Genomic DNA, 27,486 nt, shown 5'->3' on the forward strand with positions numbered 1-27,486 from the left:
TAACATTTTTTGAGGCAAGGGGGGAAGAGTCAGGCCCCAGCCGCAGCGCAGGCAATGGGCTAAGCAGGGCCTGTGGAACGCCAGGGAGAGGTGCAAGGAGCAGTAGTTGTGCGTGGGATGAAGTAGGCAGAAGCCCTTGGGCAAACACCAGTACTGCCAATCCTGGGTCCCCTTCCCAGCCCGTAGACACACGGGGTCCCATTTTCACCCTCTGGCTGCGATGCAGAGAGCTAGCAAGTTACTGTTTCCGCTCTGAGGCAGAGGCTAATGGCAGTGCCGTCTCAGCCTGCAAAGGGGTTGTGCATTGGTGCCTTTCTCCAGGAGCAGGGAAACTGAGGGGAGCTCAGGGACTGAGGGAGGAACCAGAAGGTGACAGCCACCTGGGCAGAGCTGCCTCTCTCTCTCCTGCTGAGAGGAGGTTACTCACCTTATGCAGCAGTGACTGTGGTTGTTTGAGACGTGTGCCCTTAGTTGCGCATGCACCTCTCGGGCCCTTGCTCCCGTTGGCAGTGTCATTCAGCCCACAGGTGCTCTGGACGACCTCCTGCCGTGCTCCGAGGGTGCACAGTGCAACGTGGGTGAACCGCCCTCAGTTCCTCCTCATTCGCTGTTCAGCTAGAGAACAAGCCAAAGAGAGGGGAAGGGGGGCAGGAGCACCCCCCGGGGGACACATCTCAGTACCAGAAATCTTTAAATCATGATCTGCAGAGAGACGTTAGGGTCTGTCAGAGGGGTGGATGGGCGAGGCTCTGTGGCCTGCGATCTGCGGGAGGTCAGGTGAGATGATCATGATGGTCCTTTCTGACCTTAGAGTCTAGGAGTCCAAGCACGCTAACCACACAAGGTGAGGATCCTTTCTTCAAGTAGCATCCCTGCACCTGCTCCATTCAGGGGCAAGCGATTCTTCCTTGAGGGGGGAGGAGGAGAGAGATGAGGCCCTGCCCTATTTTGCCCTGCCCCCACACTTCCCCTTTCCCCATGAGACCTCACCCCAGGGCCAAGCCAGCTCCAGTTTCAGCAGGGCCTTGGGAGCAGGGGTAGGGGTGGGCAAAGAGCCACAGCCGGGCCATTGTGAGACTTTCCATCTGCCCTGGGCGGGGGGCCCAGGGGGTTGGGACATAGGCCAGGGGCTGCTCTCAGGGTCCCCCCATGCCAGGCAGGTGCAGGGCCCGCAGCTCCCCAGGCCGTTCTTACACAGACAGTCTCTAGTTTCTACCCTGGATGGGGGGCCTCGGGGGGAAAAGAAGGGGCAGGGATCTGGGCCCATGGCAAAAAGTGGATGGCCCATGGCCCTTTGCCCCCACCCCACTGCAGGTGACTCCAGGCAGTATCCTCACAGAGACCAGGGAGCCTTGGAAACAAGACCAGGCCTGCAGCCAGCACAGCAGAACCAAGGGCCACGCTGGCGGCCTGGAGCATTTAGACACAGTTCACACTGAGGGCCATGCACCGGCTCAGGAATGTTTTTGAGTAAAGCTGTGGAAGTTGCTTGTGATCTGGTACTGCGCGCTACAGTCCTTTGGTGATGGGAGGCAAAGCACCATCTGCACCACAGCAAGGAGCACTACCCCCAGGGAGCCATCCCAACAGGCTCTGGGAACCCTCTGATCTTTCTGCAATGGAGACAGAGTCCGGGTGATTTCTGAAACTGCTCGGTCCTATCCAGGTGAAAGGCCAATGCCCTGCATACATCTAACCTGTAAGGGGAAGCCTCCTGCTGAATTTTATGTAGTTGGCAAAAACACTGGTAGGTGAGTAGATTGAATAAGATGGAAATCCAACAGCACCTTTGGGTGAGGCTGTAGAGAGACCTTATCCTTGAAAAATATCGTAAATGGCGGGGTCTGCTATGCAGGCTCCGATCTCCCCAGCCCTGCAGGCTGGTACGATAGCTACCAGGACAGCCGGTTTCGTAGATAAGTGAGGCAAGGAGCAGGTCACCGCAGGTTCAGTCAGAGGCCCATAAAAGTATCCAAGTACCAGGGTGAGATCCAAGTCGGGGTGGGATCCTTAGCCTGAGGGTAAAGATTCCCCAGGCTCTCAATAAAGCTTGAGGATGTACATTGTGCCAAAGCAGAAAACCCCTCTGCGGGGACAAAAAGCTGATATCACAGTGAGATGATCCTTCATGGAGCAATTGATAGAGTCCAACAGATAGTCGCAGAGGGCTGAGTGCAGAGACGATTCAGGCACATGGCAGTGATGGCCACCCTCAGTGGTTGAACCTCCTCAATTCCTGAAGGTGAGTCATTTGAGTCGACTCCCTCCTACTGTGGAGTAATACTTGTGCTCCGGTCGAGCAGGTGGATTTAATCCCATAAACATCTGGGAGCCATGCTTGGAGACGGAGAACCCCAGGCACATGACCCTCATCCTGGAAGAGGAGATGAGGGACCGATGGAGGCTACAGCGCCAGTTGGACACACAAGTGAAGTAGGTAAGGATACTAAATTTGCTTCGGCCAGGTCAGTACTATGTTGGTAACCCCAGCCTTGTCCTGCCTGATCCTATCACTCCTAGAATTAGTGGTGTTGGAGGGAATGCCTAGAACAGGCCCTTGTCCAAGCAAGGAGAGGTGACCCAGGCCTCCTCTTGAGCAGAATAAGGGCACTTCCACCGTGGCCCTATTTGCCACATTCAGCTATAGGAAGTCCCCACCTCTGGAGTATCAAATCTCTCCAACTCCCACTTCTAGTCCCAGGAAAACACCTACGAGCATGCCGGCGGTGACATTCTGAACACCAGTGAGGTAAAGGGCTGAGATCCGAATCTGCTGGGCTATACACCTCTTCCACAACTCGATAGCTTTAGCCCACAGGGAGGGGGCTCTTGCGTCTCCTCGGGTTGTTGAGACAGAAGATGCAAGGCCCATTGTCCATCATGATTCTTATTGATTTGCCCTGCATGGGGGAGGGGTAGGAAGTGCATTGCTGATAGCCCTAAGTTCTAACGAGCTGATATGGAAACCAGTTTCCTGAGGTGACGATCTGCCCTGAGTTGCGTGTGTGTGTCAGGGTGGGAAGCACCCCTCAGAGATGTGTCTGTTATCGTTAGAGCAGGGACGCCTGCATGGACACTGCATTGATCTTTCCACCAATCCAGAAAGTTCTTCACCTGGAGGGGAACCGTGACCTGTTTGGCCAAGTTCTCTCTGGTTGAGGAATAGCTTCCCCTGAACTAGCCGTGAGAGCAGCAAAGGAGTAATCTGCATGCTCAAACAGGAAGGTGCAGGCTGCCCTGACCCAGGAGCCTCAAGCAGATCCTTACTCTAGTACTGGGGCTTCCTTGAATTGTCCTGACCTGACTCGACGACGTTACAAGTCTGGCTGTGGGAAGGATGGCACTGGCTGCCAGTGACTCCCACCATGCCTCTGTACTCCCAGCCCAGGGGCTCACTTGGGATTCTTACATTTAGCTGCAGCCCCAATGCATGGAAGAGGGCGAAAACTGTCTGGGTCAGAACTCTCAAACCTTTGTCCTGGTGACCCCTTTCACACAGCAAGTATCTATGAGTGCAACTCTCCCCATCAATTTAAAACACTTTTTGATATATTTAACACCATTATAAATGCTGGAGGAAAAGTGGAGTTTGGGGTGACAGCTGACAGCTCGTGACCCCCTGAGGGGTCCTGACCCCCAGTTTGAGAACCCCTGGTCTGGGTGGATGTTAGGCTGCTTCATAACATTGACCCCAGAGGAGGCAGTCCTCAAGATGCGGGAAGACTAAAGAACAGCCCTGGGGTTGAGAGAGGCCAAGGGGAAGTACATGGTATTGAGAAAAGCAACAGCGTCCTGTGGCACCTTATAGACTAACAGACGTATTGGAGCATGAGCTTTCATGAGTGAATACCCACTTCGTCGGATGCATGTAGTGGAAATTTCCAGAGGCAGGTATAAATATGCAGGCAAGAATCAGTCTGAAATAACCTCATTATCTCCATACTGACTCTTGCCTGCATATTTATACCTGCCTCTGGAAATTTCCACTACATGCATCCGACGAAGTGGGTATTCACTCCCGAAAGCTCATGCTCCAATACGTCTGTTAGTCTATAAGGTGCCATAGGACTCTTTGCTGCTTTTACAGATCCAGACTAACACGGCTACCCCGATACATGGTATTGAGAGTGAGCCTGGCCCTGGTGAAGTAGAGGCATCTCCTGCATGGGGGATGTACTGCTGTATGGACCAATCTCCTGCCTCAAGAGAAGGGATTCTAGCTGCCAGTCACCATATAGAACTTTGGCACTACAACTTTGTTCAGTTGCCTTAGCTCTAAAAATCGGTCTCCACCTGCCGTCCTTCCTTGGCACAAGAAAATACATTGAGTGAAACCCTTCTCCCGCCCCCCATGAGGGGAGGGACTGGTTCTATTGCTCTGAAACAAACAAGGGAGTATACCTCTTGATTCACTGTCTAGTCCAGGGGTCGGCAACCTTTCAGAAGTGCTGTGCTGAGTCTTCATTTATTCACTCTAATTTAAGGTTTCGCGTGCCAGTAATACATTTTAACGTTTTAGAAGGTCTCTTTCTATAAGTCTGTAATATAGAACTAAACTATTGTATGTAAAGTAAATAAGGTTTTTAAAATGTTTAAGAAGCTTCATTTAAAATTAAATTAAAATGCAGAGCCCCCCGGACCAGTGGCCAGGACCTGGCAGTGTGAGTGTCACTGAAAATCAGCTCACATTCCGCCTTCGGCACAGGTTGCCTACCCCTGTTCTAGTCTCATGAGAAGGGTCCCTGAAGAGGGATGGGGGAGGGTGTGAAATGGATGGTGTAGCTGGGGGTTTTCCAACTTCACTGCACCGCAGCCCCCTTCTGACAACAAAAATTATGACATGACCCCAGGAGGGAAACTGAAGCCAGAGCCTGCCTGAGCCCCACTGCCCCAGATGAGGGTTGTGATGAAGTGGGACTGTTCTTAATGTTTCCTCTGAAAAGTGTGGGGGGCCTCAGTTTCTAGCCAACACTCTGTCCCCTGGCAACTAATGGCCGGGGCCCTTCCCCACTGCAAGGGGATGGCTAAAGGTGAACAAAGGTCAGGTGACTTCCTGGCCCAGGAATGAGACAAAGGCCAGAAAGGAAGGGCCGGAGGGGGTTGCATTTGGGAGCTGGCTGGGGACAGGGAGTGAGGGCAGACATGGGTGTCTGCCTTGCTGGGCCCTGGGATGGACTCGGCTGAGGGGTCCCGTTCTCTGTACCTGCAAGCTCTGTTTTAGACCCTGTTCCTGTCATCGAATAAACCTCTGTGTTACTGGCTGGCTGAGAGTCACGTCTGACTGTGAAGTGGAGGGGCAGGACCTTGTGGCTTCTCCAGGACCCCGCTGGGGCGGGCTCGCTGTGGGAAGCGCACAGAGGGGCAGAGGATGCTGAATGTTCCAAGGAGAGACCCAGGAGGTGAAACCGTGTGAGCTTCTTGCCCTGCAGACAGTCTGCTCCAAGGGAGAGGAGGCTCCCCAAAGTCCTGGCTTTGTAGGGAGCAGTTCCAGAGCATGGCCCAGGGACTCCCTGACAGGGGTGAGGATGGGGGCCCAAAGCTGAAGCCCAAGGGCTTCAGCTCTGGGTAGCAAGGATCAGGTTGCAGGTCCCCTGCCTGGGGCTGAAGCCCTTGGGCTTTGGCTTCAGCCCTGGGCAGTGGGGCCCAGCAAATCTAATCCCAGTCCTGGCATTAAAACGGGCTCCCAACCCCTAGTTTGAGAACCGCTGGTGCAGCCCACTGTTATGGCCTCTGTGACCCACTGGTCTGTTGCAATAGGCCAGCAGGCCCATGGGAAATGGCAAAGGCAGTCTCCAAAAATGGGGAGGTCAGCAGAAGGTTGCAGCTTACAAACTCGAGGTGTGGGAGAAGTCAAGCTCTCAACCAACTTATCAAAATTGCTGTTCTGCTGCCTGGGTACTTCCAATGCCTGCAGAAGGGCGAGAACTGGGAAGTGCTTTTTCTAGTGGGTTCAGTGAGTTCCAGAGAACTGAGCCAGGTGTGATCTCTGGGCAGTTTGAGACCTGCTACATCTCCTCTTCTTTGTAGGGGTGTCTGGATATCCAGAGAACTCAGCAAGGCCTAGAGCCCTTCAGCACGTGCAAGGACTTGTCTGTAGTCCCTGAGAAAAGCTTCTGCCGATCAAACAGGAGGTCCTCAACCCTGTTCTGAACCTCTCTGAAAAATCCCCCAAACTATGCATGATAATTGCCATGGTGATAGATCTGTCTGCTCCCGGGGTGGGGCGCACTCTGGCCTGCCTCATCACTTACACTGGGCCTCACGAGGCCCTGGAGGGTTTTGAGGGCAGTACATCATCAGGATCCCAACAGCTCCAGGGGCAGAAGAGTGATGGTAACTGGCATTTGAGTGGCAGTGTATTGTTACTAGGACTCTCCAGTGACCACCCGGCCAGTACCCTGAGGTCCCTGGCTAGAGCAGGGGCTGTTTCCCTCTTGCTGCTGTTTTTCTGGCTTGTCCTTCCCCTGCTGTTGCATTGTTCTGGGAAGGCCACAGAGCAGCCTAAGCGAGCGCTGGGTCAGCAAGCTTGTGCCTCCATTCTCACCTGTGCCCAGCCTGGAACGGAGCAGACCCAGTGGGGAGAGGGAAGCAGACCCAGGACCTGGAACAGAGCAGACAGGCTGAGCAGTCCCAGGGCCAGGGGAGGAGGAGCAGTCCTACTGGCTGGAAGGGGCCTGGAGGAGCAGGAGAGACAGAGGCCAGAATGCCCTTACACTGAAAGTGCATCAGCTCCCCCTGCAAACCCATTCCTCCCTGCTGGCTCTCAGGCAGCAGCAGCAACTGCCCTGACACGAACCACTGCCAGGCAGCTAGGCGGGCTCCACCCACAGCCACTGTACAAGGCCCCAACCCAGTTGTCAGTTTTCCCTGGCTAAGGCCTGGGGAGACGATACCCAAGTTAACCCCCCCCCCCCACAGCTGCCAGAGGGGGAGTGCAGGGGCCACAGGCCCTGACCCTGAACGCAGATAGCAATCTGCCCAGCAGCCTCCCCCTGCCTCTTTCCTTTGGGGGATGGTCAGTAATGAGAGGAGTAGGGGCAGCACAAGTGATTCCAGGGGCTCCAGGGTCAGTGTGACAGCTGGAACCTTTTGGCACAACGTGCTGCAGGAAATGCCTTGTGTCCACACCAGAGTGACCTCCCAGGTGAGGGGGCATGCACACAACTGCACCAGCCTCCACTAGACCAAGGAGTCCTCCCACAATGCACTGTTGCATGGGCCTGGCTGGTCTCCCAGCTGGGCAGGGTAGGCTGAGTTTGGCAGAAGCCCCAGCCTCACTCCAGGAGCACTGCACCCACCCCATTGCAGGTACCAGCTGCGCTCACAGGCTCCTGCTTCTTTAACTTCCCTGTGACTCCATCACCAGAGCGCTGAGGTGGCCCTGCTACAAGGGCCCTGGCCATCAGCCCAGGGGCTGAAGATCCAGAGCCAGCAACACTCAGTCGTTCACAGCACGAGGGCGGGTATTCTGAGCCTGTGGAGTGGGACACGGTGCAGAGGTCTTTTCATGGAGCTTCAAGCAATGACAAGGTGGGGAGTAGTGAGGCACCACTGTGAGCAGGGCAGAAGCTTGGAGACTCCCACATACCATGGGCAGCACCACGCAGTGTGGGCAGAGGTGAGGCCAGCTCTCTATGGGCACAGCCAGGATATGCTTTGTTGCAGGCTGTGGCAGCTCCTTTCCCACTCACCGCTGTCTCCCTGTGCTTCCCCAGGGAGCGTGGAAGGGGCCGGCCTGCACAGCAGCTGCCAGGCATGGGGCTGGGCCCAAATGTGAGAAGAGTAGGGACCAGTAAAAGCCAGCATGATTAGCGAGAAGGGCCAGAGCCCTTAGCCTGGTGCTTAGAAGCCTGAGCCTAAGCCCTAGCCCTGCTGAGTGGCAGCATGCTCTGAGCCCAGGTCATTCTGCCAGTGTATGACCCAACGGTGTAGGAGTTGCTCACACAGCAACGTACGAGCACCGGGAACAGTTAACCACAGACCCTGGCTGAAGCTAGCAGAGCATGTTGCTGTCAGCCCATTTTCCCCAAGGCTGGGGAGTTCACCCATCTCTGAGACAGCCCCACAGAGCAGGCCTCCCTGCTCCCCCCCCATCATTTCATGGAGCTGGTTCCCAGTAGCATTGCAGGGAAGGAAGGATGCCCAATGGTTCGGGCACATGCCTGGGATTCTAGAGACCTGCTCCACCAGACTGACTCCAGGCTGTCTGGGCCTCTGGTCCCCTCTGTGCCATAGGAACACCAGCACCACCCTACTGGGCCATGACGGGGGAAGGTAAGGGAGAGGGTAAATCAAGTCCAGCCTGGGAGGGGACCAGATACCACAAGGGTGAGGGGCCTGAAGCAGGGCAGGAACTAGAGACTGGCTCTTGCCTTCTGCTGAGTGAAGTTGCTTCTCTCTTCCCTCAGTGAAACCCTCCACACCAAGGACCCTCCCTTTGTTAGTCCTATGCCAGTACTGATCTACCCCCCCCCCCCCTCTCCTCTATGCTCAGGGTCCTACACAGCTCCTCTGCCCACAACTCCAGACCAGGACATGGTGTCTCCTGAGAGTGCAGGGAATTCAGAATGGAACTGCTACCTTCTGGCTGTGAAGGAGAGAGAGGTGTTTTTTTGCTCACACTTTAAGAGTTCATAAGAGTCCCAAATAGATTGGTCTGATTTGCACTCTGGTTTTAACAACCCCCAGCCCAGCAGGGCATTACTGAAGTGGAGTCCTGGGTTATCCGAGAGGGGAAGAGACAGGCACTCATGTGTCAGGGCCTGCTGCAGGAGGGTACTGCAGTGGTGATGCCTGAGGACAGGGACATGGTGCAGCCCCTGCCTCTTGGGACAAGGCTTCCAAGACCCTGGGTTTCTGAAAGGTGCAGCTGGAAATGAGACTTGGGCAGAGCTGGGAACCGAAGCTGGCTGGCCTGATGCATGCCCTGGCCCTAGCCCATCCTACAAACCCCTAACTGCCCAGTACATGAGCCCAGAGAGGGTGGGCTCTGGCCCCAGGGCAGAGAGGAAAAGGAACCTCTGTCTGGGGCTGCTGTTACTGGTGACAAGAGCTCTGCTAAGTGATCCGTTAACAAAGGGTCTGACTGATGTGCATGCAGGGTGCATGGGTCACTGCAGGCCCATAGGCCTGGAGACAGCTCCTCTCCCAGCACCCTACTGTGACGAACTGGGAATGTTCTTAATGTTTTCTCTGAATACTGTGTTGGTGCCTCAGTGTCCCCATGGCAGTTCTTAAGTATCTGGCAGAGCAAAGGGCCAGTGCACCTAAATGCCTGACACTCTGTCTCCTAGCAACTGATGGCCTGGGCCCCTCCCCTGCAAAGGTGCCAGCTGAAGGTGTTGGAGACAAAGGGATCAGGTGACCTCCTGGCCCGGGAAAGGGGCTGAGCAGAGAGGAGGGGCTGGGAGGGGTTGTGAGTCTGGAGCTGGCTGGGGTCAAGGGTGGAGTGCAGACATGGGGGTCTAGCTGACTGCCCCCCAGAATGGACCCAGCCGAGGGGTCCGGTTCTCTGTACCTACAAGCTCTGTTTTAGACCCTGTTCCTGTCATCGAATAAACCTCTGTGTTACTGGCTGGCTGAGAGTCACGTCTGACTGCAAAGTGGGGGTGCAGGACCCGGTGGCTTCCCCAGGACCCCGCTGGGGTGGACTCGCTGTGGGAAGCGCACGGAGGGGCAGAGGATGCTGAATGCTCCAAGGAGAGACCCAGGAGGTGAAGCCGTGGGAGCTTCTCGCCCTGAACAAGTCTGCTCCAAGGGAGAGGAGGCTCCCCAGAGTCCTGACTGGCTTTGTGGGGAGCAGTTCCAGAGCATCGCCTGGGGACTCCGTGACACCTACAACTTACCAATTAAGCATGAGGCTGAGAGGAGGCCCCCTTGGCCTTCTAGCCTGGGGGCTGTTCAAGGCTGCGCTGCAGCAAGGTGGGGAATAACCAGGTCAGTAGCACTTAGCCCCAGACCACTTCCCGCAGCTGGGGAAGGCAGCCATCCTCCAGGCTGACCCAGGACCACTTGGATGGTGCCAGGAGCACTACAGTGCCGCAGAGAAGGGTTGTTCAGGCTGGAGAAGAGAAGACTGAGGAGGACATGGTACCAGTTTCAAGTACATAAAAGGTTGTTACAAGGAGGGAGAAAAATTCTTCTCCTTAGCCTCCGAGAACAGGACAAGAAGCAATGGGCTTAACTTGCAGCCAGAGTGGTTTAGGTTGGACATTAGGAAACACTTCCTGTCAGGGTAGTTAAGCTCTGGAATAACTACCTAGGGAGGTTGTGGAATCTCCATTGCTGGAGATTGTTAAGAGCAGGTTAGACAAACACTGGCCAGCGATAGTCTACATAACACTTAGTCCTGCCATGAGTGCAGGGGACTGGACTAGCTGACCTCTCGAGGTCCCCTCCAGTCCTATGACTTGCAGTCAGAGCAGCAAGGGCTGTTGTGAGGCAGAACGCAATAGTCCAGACTGGGACTTGGTCAGGACAGCAAACTAAACCCCTTGTCTTGGGAGAGGGCTGTGAAATGGCAGCCTTGAGGAGGGGAGATCTCAGCTGTGTGACCCACCTGAGTAAGGCTGCATGTCCAGGAGCACAGACTCCAGAGCCACAAGGGGGAGTACATCGAATGAGCTCCCAGTCCACTCACTGCAGGACCCTGGTGTTCCTTGCAGGCCTCCCAGTCGGGTACTGAGAGGGCCTATCCCAGCCTGGCTTGCAAGCCCCAGGAGGAGCACACAGCGAAGCAGAGGTTGCAGCATGCATGAGACGGAACTCAATAAATAGAAGCTTTTATTACAATAGAAAATAGTAAAACTGTCCCAGTTAAAATAGACTCACTGCCCCTCCCAGGATCCCAAGCAGCTGCCCAACCCCACTGAGGGAAGAGTTACAAGTAGCAGGCACAGATAACTCTGCCCACGGTCACCCTGGCCCCCTCCCTGGCAGGGTGCCCTGGCCCATCTCAGCAGGCAGCCCCTGGCTCAAGGCAAGAGACATCTGGGAAGCCACAAAAGGCCACACACAAATATGGGATTCAGCAGGACAGAACTGAGAGCAAGTGGACATGCAGCAGATACACCCGACAGAGGAAAGGCCAGCCCCAGATGCCTGCCTATTACCTGTCCGAGCAGGCTTTGGCTCCACCACCCACCTTGCTGGGCTCCCACTGGGCCTGGACCCCAGGGATAAATAGGAAGCGACCTTGGCATGGTCGCTACTCCCCGTGAGACTTCAGAAACCACCAGGCTGCAGCTCTGCACAGTTTCCATGAGGTTATGTCAGTGTCTGCACCACGTGTCACCCCTCTGCGCCTGCCCCCAGACCCAACCAAGTCAGTTCAGCTGCCAGACCAGCTAAAACATTCAGTGCTCCCCTCCTCCCCACCAGCAAAAGCCCCGGGTCCAGAGCACAGGAGCAGGCAGAGGCCAATGAACAGGAATGTCAGGCAGAGTCACCTTCACTCTGCCCCTCCACAGCAGTACACCCAGCCAGGCGGCCAGTTCTGCCCGTCAGCAGCTACCATGCTCACTCCAGGACCTCCTGCATTGTCTTCCGCAGCTCGATGGAGAACATCTCCTCCCAGGGACCACGGATCCACTCAACCAGCTGAGCCAGCAGCTCAGGACATTCTGTGTGGATGTGCCAGGTGCTTTCCACCTTCAGCACCTACATGGGGAGGAGGGAGGTCACGATGGCCCCAGCTCTGGTGATTTGCAGCTCCAGTCTCACAGGCCAGAGATCAGTGCCCCATATCCTTATGCCTTGAGAGCTGGCTATACTTACTGATCCTAGCAGCTGGTGCACTCTCCCGCGGCTGAGTGCCCAGTGCTGGGATCCATGCTCCCAGCCACCCGTTGCAGCAGGCCCCGTGCAGCCAGGGATTCAGCTCCTAGGCACAGGAACAGGATCTCCCTGTGCCTCACTGCCAGGACATGGCTTGGCTGTGCTGGTGCAGGCATATGCACACTCTGGTGAACAAGAGCAGCAGCTGTTGGCTGCAGGAGAGACCCCACGCCTTACCTGCCACCCCAGCCAGAGATCCTTGGGTCTGAGACAGGAGAAAGAGGTTGTGACAGAACAGAGGGTCCTCATGAGGGTGGGCTCAGAGTCAGAGCCCAGAGCAACAACCCCTGTCCCAGGCACTGGGGACTCCATGCGCCAAGGGATGCCCCCTGCCCTGTTACCTCATCATAGAACATCAGCTTGACATCACAGGGAGAGAAGCGGTAAGTGATGATGCTGCTGATGCTGCTGATTGGCTGTTTCTCCTTCAGCTGGACACTGCTCTCGGGGGGCACTTTCTTCTCACCAGCCACACCTGGCGTGGGCTGGACCCGCTGCCACTGGTGATTCTCCTCCAGCAGGAACAGACTGCTGCAGGTGCTCAGCAGAGTCACAGGGAAGGCAGAGGCACCTAATGGGGAATGGGACGGAGTTAGGTCACTGGGATGGACTGGGCTCTCCTTACTCAGGCCCTGGATTCCCCATGGGGCTGGCTTCCATGCCCCCAGACCCCACCACACCAGCCCCAGAGGGGAGCCCCCCCATTGCTGAGGAGTGGTGGTGCAGGAACCCTGACCAGTCATGTGGGGGCTGAAGAGGGGACACGGAAGCAGCTCTTTGCAGCTGCCCTGCTGAGGGACAGGCCCAAGCCTCAATCCCTGGATCTCATGGCCAGACGGACCCATTAGATCATCTAATCTGACTTCCTGTATGATAGGCCAGAGAACGCCAGCAGCTACCCCTGCACCGAGCCAGGGACTTGTCTGAGGAAAGCTCCCGCCAGGAAGGTGCCAGGCTGGATATACACAGTCGAGATGGAGAATCCACCACTTCCCTTTGGAATTTGTCCCAGTGGTTAAATCGCCTGCACTGGGACAAAGCGTGCAGCATATTTCTGACTGACTTGTTCTGCCTGTCTCCACTCAAGTCAGGAGCCCTGCGGCAGCAGGCAGGATCTTCCCAGGAAGGTACATACAGCTAATCAAGGCACTGCTCTGTCTCCTCTTTGGTAATCTACAGAGACAGCTCCTTCAGTCACACTGCGGGGTGTTTTCTCCAGCCCTCATTTCTGTGCTCTTCCCCGCACCTCCTCCAGCTTTTCAGACACTTTTCAAAGCGCAGACACCCATACTGGGTTGCCTGAGATGGTGCAGCCTAAGCCTGGAGCCTGTGACAGTCACTGGCCCTTTGAGAGAGGTGGAGATGCTGCTGCCTTCCACACTGCAGCTCTGAGGGGCTCCTACAGGAAACCCTTCTGTCTGCTCCCACCAACGGGCCTGCGGTGCCACCCCCATCCCCGCTCCCAGGTGTGCAGACCCTGCCACAGCTGCAGGCTGAGCAGGGCCTAGCACAGGATAATTACCCCGTACCTTGGATCAAATATGCCAGCAGGTAGAAGAAGCAGCTGGACGTGCTGTCTACAGCCACCGAGCACAGGGCCTTTTCCAGTACAGGCCTGGAAGAGAAGAGAGCAGTGAGCTGCAGACACCCACCCACATGGCTGCAGCCTGCTCCAGGACAGTTCTCTCTTCCACCACATCCTGCCCTCTGGGGCCTCCTCACCTGCAGTTCCCCAGTCCTGTCCCAAGCAGGTTCCTGCTGCCTTCCCAGTTCAGATTCAAACCCCTCCCTTCTGGGCTCCACGCTGCCCTGTGCCTGCCCAAATCAGGTCCCGCCTTCTCCTGTTTGGCCATGCTGTGTTCTGTCCACCCCCTCCTGCTCCCAGCTCCAGAACTCTCTATGCCTGGCTCAGCTGCCCAGTCCCTCCCAAATCCCCTCTCCAGTCTGTGCGCTCCCCAGCCAACCTGCTACCCACCTATAAATCCAGTGCCCGAGGGCAGGCACCTGGGGTAGGTGTTTAGAGTGGGTGTCCAGCACTTCCATGGGGCTGCATTAATGGCAGCAGGCTGGGAACACGCCGCACACACCACATGGGGCAGGGAGGTGCTGCCCCACAGGCTGCTCTTACCACAGCCGATGCTGGGGATTCATCTCAACAGTGTGGATTTCCTTCACTCTGCTCCTGGGCTTGCCTGGCAGCTCCTGCAGGAGATCTAGACAGGAGCAGCAAGACAGACTGTTACCCATGAGTCCCTGTGGCAGCACACAGGTCTCAAGACCAGAGAGCACATCCAGGGTCAGTGCTCTCTTCCCTGGGCAGCTGGAGTTTCCATGTTAGAGAGAGTTACTGAAAGCACACTGGGCTATTTCACCTGCTTCTTCTCACCAGGGAACACACATGGCGAGGTGCAGCCTCTTGCCAGGACAGGGGGCAGATTCCCTGCCCCAGAGGGGCAACGGACAAAGGCCCCCTGCTTCCCCACAACTCTTACATGTCAAGCACTGTAGGAACTGGTCACAGCGGCTCTGGTTTCGGATTAGCAAGTTGTAGGAGGCCTTGGGATTGTCAAACTCCATACGCAGACTCTGGTGGCCCAGCCCCATCTCCAGGTAGCAGAGATCGGATAGATAATGAGAGTCATTTTTCTTCAGCCAGTCCACTGGTTGCCCCCTAAACAGAGAGCAGAGTTCTCCACAACTGCAACAGGCTGCAGCCACCCCACAGCCCTCCACTCCCTCTCTAGGCTCCTATGCAGGCCTCTACCAGGAGAGTCACCAGCTGCTGAACGCTCAAGAGAGAACCCACAGCATGGAGCTATGAATGAACTTCAGCACAGCAGGGACATAAGAACAGCCTCATTGGGTCAGACCAAAGGCCCATCTGACCCAGTATCCTGTCTTCCGACAGTGGCCAATGCAAGGTGCCCGAGGGAATGAACAGAACAGGGAATCAAGTGACCCATCCCGTCACCCATTCCAAACAGAGGCTACGGACACTTCAGAGCATGGTTTTGAATCCCTGCCCATCCAGGCTAATAGCCATTGATGGACCTATTCTCCATGAATTTACCTAGTTTTTTTTTTTTTTAAACTGTTATAGTCCTGGCCTTCACAACATCCTCAGGCAAGGAGTTCCACAGGTTGACTATGTGTAGCGTGTTTTGTTTGTTTTAAACCTGGTGCCTATTAATTCCATTGGGTGACCCCTAGTTCTTGTGTTGAGGAAGTGTTATTTCTGCTCTCTCATATTTACTTTCTCCACACCAGTCATGATTTTATAGGCCTCCAGCATATCCCCCCTTAGTTGTCTTTTCCAAGCTAAACAGTCTTTTTAATTTCTCCTCCTATGGAAGCTGTTCCATACCCTTAATCATTCTGTTCCCCTTTTTGGAGCCTTTTCCAATTTCAATATATCTTTTTTGAGATGGGGCGACCACATCTGCACACAGTATTCAAGGTGTGGGCACACCAGAGATTTATATAGAGACAATATGATATTTTCTGTCTTATTATCTACCCCTTTCCTTATGGTTCCTAATATTGTCAGCTTTTTTGACTGTCGCTGCACATGGAGTGGATGTTTTCAGAGAACTATTCACAATGACTCCAAGATCTTTGGGTGGTAACAGCTAATTCAGGCCCATCATTTTAGATGTATAGTTGGGATGATGTTTTCCCACGTGCATTGATCAACACTGAATTTCATTTGCCATTTTGTTGCCCAGTCATCCAGTTTTGGGAGCTCCTTTTGTAACTCTTCAGTCTGTTTTGGATTTGTCTTGAGTAGTTTTGTATCATTTGCAAACTTCCCCCTCACTGTTTACTCCTTTTTCCAGATCAGTTATGAATACGTTGAATAGGGCTGGTACCAGTGCAGACCCCTGAGGGACACCACTATTTACCTCTCTCAACTTGGACATGCCCAAGGGGCCAGGACCAAGAGCCTTCAGCAAAGAAACTGCCCCAGGGCCTCACAGCCTATGTAGCATTGCTCCTCACCTGATCTCCCCAGTGACTTCTAGCACATGAATCCTGAGATCCGAGGCCACCAGGAGTGCAGGGAACTCCCCATACCGGCCAAACTTCACCACGGCCACCTGGAAGAGCACAGTGTGGGGCAGGTCACAACCCGTAACAGCCTGCTCCCTTGTCCTGGGCATTAGGGAGCATCTGGGCCATTCCTGCCCCAGGCATTCACCCAGCCCACCTGTGCAGGCAGTACAGGCAGCCTGAATACAGAGGGTTCTGCACCAGCCAGGGCCTGCCCGCCAGCTGTGGGAAGCCCTCACCTTGAGGAAGCACTGGAATTCTTCCACATTCTCCTCAAACACCTCCATGTCCAGGTAGAGCCTGAGACGATGGTCCACGGAGCGGAAGTCCCTCACGTCCAGGGTACTGTTTGTGGCTGCAGAGAGCACAAAGGGCAGATCGGTGATCCTGTGCTCCTGCAGCAAGGCTGCCCCATGAGCAATCCCTCCACCAGGCCCCAGCAGTGTCAGCAGCCAGGCAGTGATGCTCTGGAGTCATCGGGCATGTGCACACACAGGGAGAAGCCAGTCTGTTGGGTCCCATCCACCCCATTCCCTCAGGCCAGCACAGGGTTCTTGGCCACAGCATCACCCCTCAGGCTCTGTTCATCCAAACAGGGAAGCCCTGTTCCTTCAGTACTGAGCCAAAATGGTGGGAGTCCTCTCCTAAAAGCATCCTCCATCTGCAGTTGTTCTCACCCTGCTCTGGTGTTGGCACCCTGGGAGCTACAACACTCCTGGCTTCTATGGAACGACAATTCCACCATGGCCCATAACCAGCCCAGGAGTCGCTTTGCAGTGAAGTGCTAATCCAGCCCATCACCTATCCTGGAGCCGGCCTCCTTTGTGCACCAGCCTGGGATCCTTCTGCTCAGCACTAGCAGGCAGGAACAGCTTCCAAGGCCAGAAGAGATGCAGAAGAACAGCGAGGAAGCTGGAGAGGAGCGCAACTCAGACACTTGATGTGCGCCCACTAATCGCAACTTGATCCTAAAGCACCTGCCAGCCTGGCCCCAAGAGTGGAGGCATCCTTGGGGGAAGCTCGTTTTACTGGACCAGATTTCCCTCACCTGAAACTTCTATGAGAGGCCATAGGGCTTAAGCAAGGGCTAAGTTTGATTCAGCTATGAGGGCACTAGCAAGAGGCTATTTTGGACCATGCGATCCAGCCTTCATCTAGTGGGCTGAGTCTGGCACCCCCAGCTAAGCGATGCACAGTCCCACAGGGTGCCTCTTTAGAGCACAGCAGCAGGAGTTAGACACAGGGGCACTGCCAGGGACTGTGAGGGAGGGTGAGTCCGGGCCAGGGCGGTCCCTACTGGCAGGAATCCCAGACCCTTCAGGAGTCCAGGACACCTCTCAGCAGGCAGGGCCAACAGCCCGAACACAGGCCCTTTTCACGCAGCTGTGAAGAGAGGGCCTGTGAGCCCAGCACGTTCCCCCGAGATCACCATGGGCAGGAGCAGCCATAGACCCACAGCAGCTCCCACGCATGCCAGCCTCATCTAATCAGGGGACAGCAATTAGCAAAGAACGCCCAGGACAGTCAGCTGCCCGATGCCCCTTACTGACTGACAAGCCATTTGGCCACTAGCCTTGGGCTCCAGTCCTGTCTCTGCCATTGGTGGCCCATGGGAAAGTCACCCCCAGGACTCAGTTTCCCATCTGCAGGATGGGGCCTGGGCTCTGGAAGGGAGGGTGTGAAGGGTCAGTGCCATCCCTGCTTGGAGTGGGGGCTCCTTTCCATTCAGCACTCTGATCTCTCTCCCCAAGCCCAGCAGGGCCTCCCCCACCCACACCGAGCTGGGACTACCAGAGCCTGGGGCAGGGACCCGCGCACACAGCTCCAGCCCTGCAGCTCTGCTTTACTCACGGGGACTGAGGTTCCAGGTCTCCTCGGACTCCGAGTTGAGCGAGAGCTGGGAGGGCGTGGGCCCACGGGAGGCGCCATAGCGGTAACTCCCCATCAGGCTCCCCCCACTGGTGTCTGTCCGGCTGAGGGACGAGTAGCAGCTCTTCAGGACCAGCTCCTTCCTCCTGCAGTCCCCGTCGGAGCTGGAGTGGACGGTGCTGCCATGGTCACCGCTGAGCTCCTGGGTCCTGGGGTCGGTCTCGGAGCAGTCATCCTCCCCACCAATATAGAACTGCCCGCTCTGGCTGCCCAGGACAGACGCTGCCTCCAGACTCCCCTGGGGGCCCGGCTCTGACAGGGCTTTGTCTGCGTGATGTTGCGAGGGCAATGGGGTGCTGGAGCGCCTCTCGCAGGGCAGGACGACGACGTGGTCGCTGGAGCAGCTGGGGCAGACCATGGGCTCACCAGGGGCAGTAGCTTCTAAGGGGTGGGAGGGGGTGATGGGTTGTCAGGACTAGACAGACGTAGCTCTTCCCAGCCCAGCAACTCAGGTTAAAATAAAATTAAAAACAAAAACAAACTTTTTTTTAAAAAAGGAAAAAAATAAGGAAGATCCAGGCCAGTCCAGGGCACTCACTGGTATGAGGTGAAGCCCAGCTAACAGCAGCCTGGTCTGCTGGTCAAGTCCCTGCTCAGTCAGATTCAAGAACAATCTAGTTAAAAAGTCTCCCTGAGCAGCTGTCCTCAGGGCCACATCATCACACTCCTAATCAGCAGACAACACTCCACTGACTCCCTACATCCTCCTGCAGCTTCCCAGCTCTCTCACCTGCTCCCAGACCCCAAGGAGCCATTTGCCTTAGACACACCGAACAGCCTGGTGGACAAGGCAGGCTCCGTCCCACCCATGGCCTGATCTGTCCCTCTTCCAGAGTATGTTCTGTTAGCATGAGTGCCCCCTCGGCATGGCCAACTGATTGCACTTCTCATACACCCTGCACCATTGCCAACACTTAGGCAACCTGCCCTGGGCACTGGGCTGTTTTCTGTGTGCGTTCAGTCTGCCTAGCACCATACCTTGGTTTGGCTGAGCTGAGGTCTTCATGCCTTTGCCATCTTCAGCTGGTGCAGGATATGGACTCTGCTGCCACAGTGCCAGGGGCTGGGCAAACTCCTGCTTGCATTTCAGGCACTGGAGCTTCATGGACCCCTCCTCTACTCCCGGACGTCTGCGATTCTCCTCCAGAGCTGGGGACAGCACTCTCAGCACACACTGAAAACAGCAGCATAGGGAGAGATGGAGACAGTGGCTGCCAGGGGGCTGTGTTTGAGTGAGACCAGGGCATGTATGCAAGTTGGGCACACTTGGCACAGCACAAACCTGAGCTCAGAATTCGAGCACAAGCACCGACAGAGCCTGGGGGGTGGGGAGAACAAGCTAGCAAAATCAGACCTGGCCAACATAACCTCAGCCTCACCACGGGTGCATGAGCAGAGACAACTGCCTCAGTTCCACACCAGCATGTCTGCAGGATGATGGGTCCCCTCACAGGCAAACTGACAGTTCAGTCTAACCAAATGCTGAACACCCAGAGGTACTTTCCAACCAGGTCCTCCAGCTAGAGGAGAAAACCCAGCCCTGCTTCTAGCTCCTTGTCCAAGCCTCCACCCCAGCTGCTGCTTCACTAGAACTCTCCTGTGGCTCCTGACCCAGCTGCTCCACATACGCTCTCTCCAGAGACGGCATGACCCACATTTGGGGTCTGTGCAAACAGACCAGGCAGGGGGCAGCTCATTTCCAGCCTCTGCCTGGACACACCTAGGAGTAGAGGCAGCAGGATTTCCCCATGTTTGCAGGGCAGCTCTTCAGAGCTCCCATCCACTGAAACGGCCTAGAGCAGCCTGTTCACTCTTAGTTAAACACCCAGAATCCAGGATGTGGATGGGAGATCAGCGCCAATGCACTTCCTGTCCCCCAGCAGGGCTTCAAAGTCCTGGGTTCTAAATAGCTAGCTACGATTCGACACCCTCCTCAAAAACAAGTGTATTTCCTAGCCCCAGAAGGCCCTTGTGCCCGGAGCCTTGCTCCCACCACAGCCTCACAGGTCAAGGGGTAATTGTTACTCCCCACACCTGAGGGTTCTGCGCAAGCCATTTAGTGGATCCTCTGCTCCCCTCTGCAGCCTCCCAGAGCTTTGAGACAGACACGCTGTGATGGAGTAGGGACTGTCTGTGTGGGGAGTGGGAGAGCAGGGGAGGACTTTAGGGGATGGACGATGCCAGAGCCTGTAACCTGAGCTAGGTAAGGGAGGGGAAAGGTCAACACCTTTGCCCGGGAAGGGGGACAAAGGAAGGGAGTGGCAGGAGGGAAGCAGTTTGAGTTTGGGCTTGGGGCTGTGTGGGCGGAATTCAGGGGATCCTAGCTAGGATCCAAGCACCCTGAAAGCCCAGAAGGACTCGGTGAAGGGGTCCTGACTGTGCCTGCAAGCCCTGCTGTAACCTGTGTTCCTATTGTCCAATAAACCTTCTGTTTTACTGGCTGGCTAAGAGTCACTGTGGGTCCCAGGAAGAGGGGTGCAGGGCCGGACTCCCCCACACTCCGTGACACACGCCCAGCAGAAGCTGCAGACCCCAAGTGTCATCTAGACCCTCGGGATGTCAGTGTACGTATGCACTCACGCTAAACACCGACAGACCCCAGTCGCTGGCAGGCAGGATGGAACCTGGGATCTTTGGAGCTAAACACGAGCTAAAAGCCATATGGCTCTTAGCTGCGGCTGTAGCAGACTCAGTCTCTGGGCACCCCTAGAGGGGGACAGAGCCCCAAACCCAGCAGGCCTAGGGCCAGAACAAAAGGCCAGGTCAACTGTGGAGCCACCAGCCCTGCTCATGCCACTGGTCTGTGCCAGGTGGCAGTTCAGCATATTGAGCTCACACCTCCCCTCACCTGCACACAAAGCTCCGGATGATCATCCAGCACCACGTATCTGCGCTTCTGACGGTCCTTGCGGATGTAGCTGAAATGGAGTGTGAGGACAGGGAACACACGCTCCAGGTCCTGCAAGGAGGAAATACAGCAAAAAGCCCAGATCCCAGGCAGGAGAGGCCAGCCTGCGGCTATGTGCTCCTGGGATTTAGCAGAGAACTGCACAGCACACTGGGCAGGACCCTTTTTGGAGGCATCCTTTAAAGGGAACGGGCAGAAGAGTGAGCCCATAAGCACTAAAAGCACCTGAAATGTTCCAAGGCCCAGATCGAAGCACTATTCAAAGAAAGCCTGCTGTGCCATGCAATGCCTCTACCCAGATCAGGGCCAGGGAAGATCAAATGAGTCAGTGCTGCCAGAAGGGCTAAGGAGAAATGCAAGAGGCACATGAGAACATCACCACTTCTAAGCATACATGGAAAGTCCAGTGAGACTGTCTGGACACAGTTAACACAGTGATGTGGTAGCTGCATCGGCCCCAGGATATTAGAGACAAAGTGGGTGAGGTGGACCAGCTTGTTTTGAGCTTGAAAGCTTGTCTCTCGCCAACAGAAGTTGGCCCAGTAAAAGATATTCCCTCTCCAACCTGGTCTGGACACCAATAAGTTATCTTAGAGTCTAACTTGATCATATGCTACAATGGGAGGCCATGGTCAGCAGGACAGAGGGGTTTGCATATTAGGAGGGCAAGGAAACGGGCTAACCAGATTACTGAGCTGCCAGCAGTTTTACGGTTATGGAGAAGCAGGACTATACTGGACGATTAGGGAAATTTGCTGGACCAATCTCAAAGAAACTTGGCAGGTGCTGCCCAGGCCAGGAAGCGAAACCCAGCGCTAGGCTGGGTTACAGTGTGGTCAAGTACAAAGCCCAACTGCAATCCTTTCAGCCAAGTGATGCGTTAAGAGCTTTAACCGCTCTATTTCCGTAACCCTTGCCCAGGAGAGCAATTTGTTCTACTGCCAACGCAGAGGAGCACGTCCTGCCCGGTCTCTAACTGAACTATACTGCTGACCTCTACACCATTGCCCTGTGCGTCCTTCAGCAACGTGGAGCTAGGGAGGTCTAGATACATATGGAAGGGAGAGGCTGGCTTTAGGTTTTGCATGCTGGACTGATGACCTCTTCTCCAACCAATGCTTTTCCACCGCTCAAATCTGTGTCTGAGATGTTGGCCCATACGAAGATTAACAGGAAAGCACCTCACACAGAGCCCCAACTCACCATCCTTTTCCAGGTCATTTCAGAGGTCTCCACTTTCTGCAGGCTTCTCAATTCCAGTTTATGGAGGACTCTGGCTGCCTTCAGCTCCACCTCAATCACATGTCGGGCTGTGACGCGCAGGAAGATCCAGTCTGGCTCTGGGTCACCATCACCTTCTATCTGGCTCACTAACACAGGCTGGCAAAGGTCCACTGCCAAGTCAGATGTCGAGATGTTAGTACACAGCACTCCACCCTCAGTGCCTTGCAGGGGAGCAACAGCTCCCCTGGAGCCAGGGGGAGGATGGAGGGAGCGCCAGGTGCAGTCTTGTAGCAGGGTGTGACCAGAGCAGGAAGAGGACTACATGCAGATGGACTGAAAAGCTTCCCTCAGGCAGAAACTATTTACCTTCTGGCTTCTCCTCTTCCTCCTGGGCCACGAGCTCATCCGCTTCCATCTCTCCTTTCTGGCTTTCTCCCAAGGACTCCTCCAGCTGCGACTCCTTCTCCTCCTCCCTCATGCTGTCCAAGGGGAGAAAGGTGTCCCTCAGCAACCCAGAGGGCGTCTCTTGCTCCTGGGTGGTGCTCTTGCTCGGTGTGTCGGTGCCAGGCAGGCTGCCTGGGACCTCCTTTGCAGGACAGCTAAGGGAGATGACAGGCCCCTCTCGGCCATGCTCCTCCAGTTGCCTCTTGTACTGGAGCCAGTCAGCACCAAAGTGATCTCGGAAGGCGTCCATGCGCTCCATCTCCTTCTGATGCCGCAGGACCATCCCTGAACAGAGAAAACATCCTGGGGGCCTGAGGAGAGTCACTGCCCACAGAGCTCATAAGCCAGATTCCCCCCCCCCCTCCCATGGGCGGGGCAGTTACTGTGTTATGGATGAGGGGAGAGTCTTACCAGCTGAGGAGAGCAGCGACTGGTACTCGTGCTCTGTATCACTGGGCTCGGAGATGCTCGGCCGGCGCACCTTAACATTTCCCTGGAAGAGACAGAAGGAGCAGGGTTGAGTGGCAGAACCATCCAGGTGACGAGATAGAGACTGTGAAGGATCCCTCAGTCCCCAGAGAGCCTGAGAAGGCCAGAGCACCCCCTCCCCATCACATGGTACAACTCCCCAGAACATTTTATTCCAGTAGGTCCAGATTTTAACCCAAGCCTGTTCCTCAGAGACAATGGTAGCTAAGCCCTTTATACAGCAAGGCCAGGATCCCCACGCTGCCAGCAGAGGAATGGATCAGACAGGGCCCCACTATATGTCACATGACAAAGGAGCCAGTAACTCTGGGTACTGAGTGACTCAGTCACAGTCAGCCCTGGATCAGGCCCTTCATCCAAAGCCCTTGCTATGGAGCGAAAGAAGCAATAGAAGACGACCTTGGATTTTCTCTGCGGGAGCCTGGCAGCCCCACTCTCCCCTGGGGACTGGCTGTCACTGAGGTCTGCGCCGTAGGAGCTGTCCAGGGCACTGCGGTCCAGCAGGGTCTTCTCCGAGGTCGAAGAGCGGATTGACTGGGCAATGACCTGCCCAGATTTTGGAAGGTGCTGAAGCCAACCAAAGAGAGCGATAATAGCTGAGCATGAGGGGAGACCAAGGAGGGTGTGGGAGTGAGGCAAATCAAGCCAAAGCATGGAGGGGCCAGGGACCTCCCTAAAGAGATTGTCTGGTTCCCCCAGAGCAGGTGGCAGGTCCCTAGCTGTCTGACTAGGGTGGCTTTCCCTCCATCCTCAGTTTAACTCAATACCTGCAATTCCTATGGACATAGGCAGAGATCTGAATAGTTAACTGGCATCCCAGAGGTGCTGTATGTAACATGGCACCTTGCTGGGGGAGATGGAGGTCTCTAGGAGTTTGGTCTGAAGCAGGCTATCACTGCACCACACCTACTGCCCTGCTGCTCATGTCTAAGCACAGTGGATGGTCCTAAGAACAGCCAGTTACAGTAAGAACAGAGCAGAGATGAGCTGCTTTCAAGAGGCAGAGCAGTTGATGGAAAAACTCCAGGATAAGGGGCATCCCCACCCCAGAGCAAACTGCATTTTATCACCCGTACTCACCATCAGGTCTGAGGCAGTCAGCAGTTCTCCATCCAAGAGGAGCTGTAATGACAAGAAACCCAGCTATGGTCAGCTGGAGCTCAGTGCTGCCTTCTATTAGCCTGCTAGGTCAGTGGCAGCCTGTACCCACTCAGTCCTAGGACACAACTGTTACACAGCCAGATGCCAGCCCGCCAGGAGCCAGATTTCCTTCTGCATTCCTAGTGCAGAGTCACCCTACAGTGTCCTGTGAACGAGACTCAGAATAAGGCCCAGAAGGGACCATTGGGATCCTCTAGTCTGATCATGTGACAGTCCTTGGACCTTCCCAAATAGCTCCTGGTAGAACTAAAGCCAATCTTCCAGAAAAACATCTTGCTACCATAACCCTGGTGAACAGTCCCAGCTCCCCTCACTGCAAAAGCTGGCATCTTACTTCTAGTCTGAATGTCGAGCTTCAGCTTCCAGCCCCCAGGCTGTGTTATACCTTGGTTTGCTAGACTGAAGAGTCCCTTATCAAAAGGTACTTCTAGACTGAGCAAGTCATCCCTTAACCGTCTCTTCAATGAGCTCCACCACTAGATGTAGCTTAACCTAAGTCATGGTTTCCAGTAGGTAAGATAGAAAAAAGAGCTGCTCCCAAGAAAGTTACTCCTGAGATTATGAGAGAAGAGGGATAGTTCCTGTACTCTGGAGGCAAGGGAGATTTTAGACCTGCACCAATGAGAAATTTTTATGGTACCATCTAATCACTTTTAATGTCTGCAATTCTCTTCTTCTGCCCAGCCCCAAAACTGCCAGACAGACCGATCCCACAGCTCCAGGGCAGAATGTATGTAGCAATGGCTTCAGTTCAGATGGTCAGGGACTAAACCCCCTGCTTGGCCATCTGCAAACCCCCAACTGCCAGAAGCTGGAACTGAATGACAGGGGATGGACCATTTGATAACCGCCCTGTTCAGTTCATTCCCTCTGAAGCACCCAGTGCCAGTCACTGTGGGAAGACAGGACACTGGGCTAGATGGGCCATTGGTCTGACTCAGCATGGCCATTCCCCAGACTGCATATGGAGTATGTGGCTCCAATACTTACAGTGAAGGAAGTTGCCCTGGGAGACAAGTGTACGATGGTTGCAGATCGGTGGTTCTGGTGAAACCACAGTGGGTTTCCCTCTAAGTACAGCTGGGAGAGAGAGCACACCACAGTATGTGTCACTATCCATTTGCATTCCAGACTCCCATCAAGCCTGCCTGTGACCAGTCCCCTCCCACACAGCAAGGGCTAGCAACAGACAGAGCCACTTCCTCCAGCTGGGATGGCGATGAGGTGGCCCATCCACGAAGGAGCTAAGCCTAGCACTGCCACCTCTTGTGGTCTTTTGGACCTGCTGTTTGATTTCATTCTCTATTTGAATTCAAAGGATCTCCAGGTCATATTCCTGAATCTACGAGAGCCATTCCAGCAGGAATGCCCTGATGTGTAGTTCATAGAATCACATAAGATTAGGGTTGGAAGGGACCTTAGGAGGTCATCTAGTCCAACCCCCTGCTCAAAGTAGGACCAACCCCAACTAAATCATCCCAGCCAAGGCTTTGTCATGCCGGGCCTTAAAAACCTAAGGATGGAGATTCCACCACCTCCTTCGGTAACCCATTCCAGTGCTTCACCACCCTCCTAGTGAAATAGTTCTCCCCCTCCCCCGAACCAATATCCAACCTAGACCTCCCCCATTGCAACTTGAGACCATTACTCCTTGTTCTGTCATCTGGTACCACTGAGAACAGCCGAGCTCCATCCCCTCTGGAACCCCCCTTCAGTTTCTACTCTACAAAGAGACTGCAAAGCTCGTTCTTAACCTCCAGCTGTGCGCAACAGATCAGTGACTAGAGTTTGAGCATTTCACGCTCCCCAGGGCACCAGAGACTGCACGGCGGAAGAGGGCAGCTGAAGTCTATTGCTAGTTGTGTATCAGAATGGTCTCAGATCTAGCCAGTGACACATGCGAGCCCTCTGGAATACAGGGGAGTGCACAGGGGTCACCAAGGGCAAGATTTGGCCTGCATAACCTATGTGAGGCAATGGATGAGGGAGAAAGAAAAATCCCAGCTTGACCTGGAAATAGGGTGAGGCTGCAGGGCTGGGAGTTCTGGAAGACATCCCTGCTGGATTCATTGAGAAAGTAAACACAGACTGCAGTGCCCTTCTTGCAGGGACCCTTGCCAGAGAACCATGCCAGCCCCCCCGTCCCCCCAACTTTCCTCACTGATATCAGAGTCTGCACTGAACTCAGACTCCCCTTCTCCCTTGCACCTCAAGACCCAGGGGTCTCCCCGTCACCCTGCTTGGCACTGTGCTCACTTTTCTCATGTTGTGCAGCATGGACAGTGGTGCTAACTGGGCATGTTCCAATAGCAGGTTATAGGCTACATCCAGGTGCTGCAGGTTCAGCAGCTGCTCCACCCCTGCAGACAAACAAGAGAAGCCATCAATCAGCCCAGAAATCCAACACTAAGGAGTTCTTTCTCCCTGGCCACAGGATCAACACTAGCGGCTGTGCCTGACAGATCTGAGGTACTGCAGACTCCCAAGCTCTCCCTCCTGGGCTGGGAAAGAAAAGGAGACAAGGAATAGCCTCAGGCAGAGGGAATTGGCCCCAGGCCACTCCCAGTTCTGGGACCCAAGTGTCTATGACACTCTCCAACCCATCACCCTTCCGGGACTCACCATTAATACTGTCAAGGTCATTGCTGCGCAAGATCAGAGTCACCAGCTTGGTTCGACTGCAGAGTCCCAGGTCTGGCAGCTTTGGCAGGAAGTTATAAGCGAGATTTAAGTACTCCAGCTCTGTAAGGGTCTGTGCAGAGAAAAGGAAAAGAGCCCTCAGAGGCACTCAGTTACTTCTCTCCAGTCACAGGCGGTGGAGCCCTACCGCAGCTATTCACAGAGGCTGCACTCAGAAGCTCTGAGTTCTTTACAACCGTCTGTGCCAGATCTGGACTAGGCCTCAGGAGCCCTGGCAACCAGCTCTGAGCATGCAGCTGTGAATCCATGAAGTTAAAGAACAGAGGAACCCAAAGAAAAATTTTACATTAAGGGTAGAGCTATCTTAAAGCCAACTGACAGCTTAGGTTGAAAGAGCAAATCTGAACGTCACTGAATTCGAAGGCACTTCCAGCGCCTCACAATCACTAGTGCATTTCTCCTCGCACACGCTCTGTGAAGCGTGGAGCACGGATATTCCCATGCTACAGACAGAAAGGAGGCACAGAGGAAGTCTGTGGTGGCGCAGTGAACTGACCCCCTCTCAAGTCCCAGGACACCCTAACCACTGGGAAATCCTTCCTCTCTACTCGCACAGCTATCCAAGATGCTGTGGCTGCAAGCACCCCAGCAGGGGAACGTGTGGGGGTGTCTGTCCAAGCTCCAGCCACGGTCCCAGAGCAGCGCGAGGTTTCTGCAGTAAAGCTGTTCAAGTTCACATCAGGGGCGGCACTTGCAGACACACTCCGCGTCTATTGGAGTTTTAACATCCACTCCCAGGGGAGCGC

General features: G+C 55.0%; 1 protein-coding gene across 5 annotated transcripts in view; it reads right to left on the reverse strand.

Moving 5' to 3' along the window:
• Positions 1 to 10,765: 10,765 nt before the first annotated feature.
• STK11IP (serine/threonine kinase 11 interacting protein) overlaps positions 10,766 to 27,486 on the reverse strand; it is a 30,843-nt gene continuing 14,122 nt past the window's right edge. For 4 of the 5 annotated variants that reach the window (XM_030579320.1, XM_030579318.1, XM_030579321.1 and 1 more), the window contains exons 8-25: positions 26,663 to 26,792; positions 26,297 to 26,400; positions 25,031 to 25,120; positions 23,960 to 24,001; positions 23,279 to 23,446; positions 22,802 to 22,883; positions 22,313 to 22,675; positions 21,926 to 22,116; positions 20,663 to 20,899; positions 18,793 to 18,988; positions 17,737 to 18,195; positions 16,125 to 16,240; positions 15,835 to 15,932; positions 14,328 to 14,506; positions 13,964 to 14,048; positions 13,365 to 13,450; positions 12,177 to 12,406; positions 10,766 to 11,658 (exon numbers count right to left, since the gene is read on the reverse strand). In XM_030579320.1, the coding sequence (XP_030435180.1) occupies positions 11,518 to 11,658; positions 12,177 to 12,406; positions 13,365 to 13,450; positions 13,964 to 14,048; positions 14,328 to 14,506; positions 15,835 to 15,932; positions 16,125 to 16,240; positions 17,737 to 18,195; positions 18,793 to 18,988; positions 20,663 to 20,899; positions 21,926 to 22,116; positions 22,313 to 22,675; positions 22,802 to 22,883; positions 23,279 to 23,446; positions 23,960 to 24,001; positions 25,031 to 25,120; positions 26,297 to 26,400; positions 26,663 to 26,792 (2,997 nt within the window). In that variant the 3' untranslated portion in view covers positions 10,766 to 11,517. The remainder of the gene's footprint in view (positions 11,659 to 12,176; positions 12,407 to 13,364; positions 13,451 to 13,963; positions 14,049 to 14,327; positions 14,507 to 15,834; positions 15,933 to 16,124; positions 16,241 to 17,736; positions 18,196 to 18,792; positions 18,989 to 20,662; positions 20,900 to 21,925; positions 22,117 to 22,312; positions 22,676 to 22,801; positions 22,884 to 23,278; positions 23,447 to 23,959; positions 24,002 to 25,030; positions 25,121 to 26,296; positions 26,401 to 26,662; positions 26,793 to 27,486) is intronic. The other variant, XM_030579322.1, reaches the window with a different exon arrangement.

Source organism: Gopherus evgoodei, chromosome 11 (assembly GCF_007399415.2).
Source record: "Gopherus evgoodei ecotype Sinaloan lineage chromosome 11, rGopEvg1_v1.p, whole genome shotgun sequence".
Classification (NCBI taxonomy): Eukaryota; Metazoa; Chordata; order Testudines; family Testudinidae; genus Gopherus; species Gopherus evgoodei.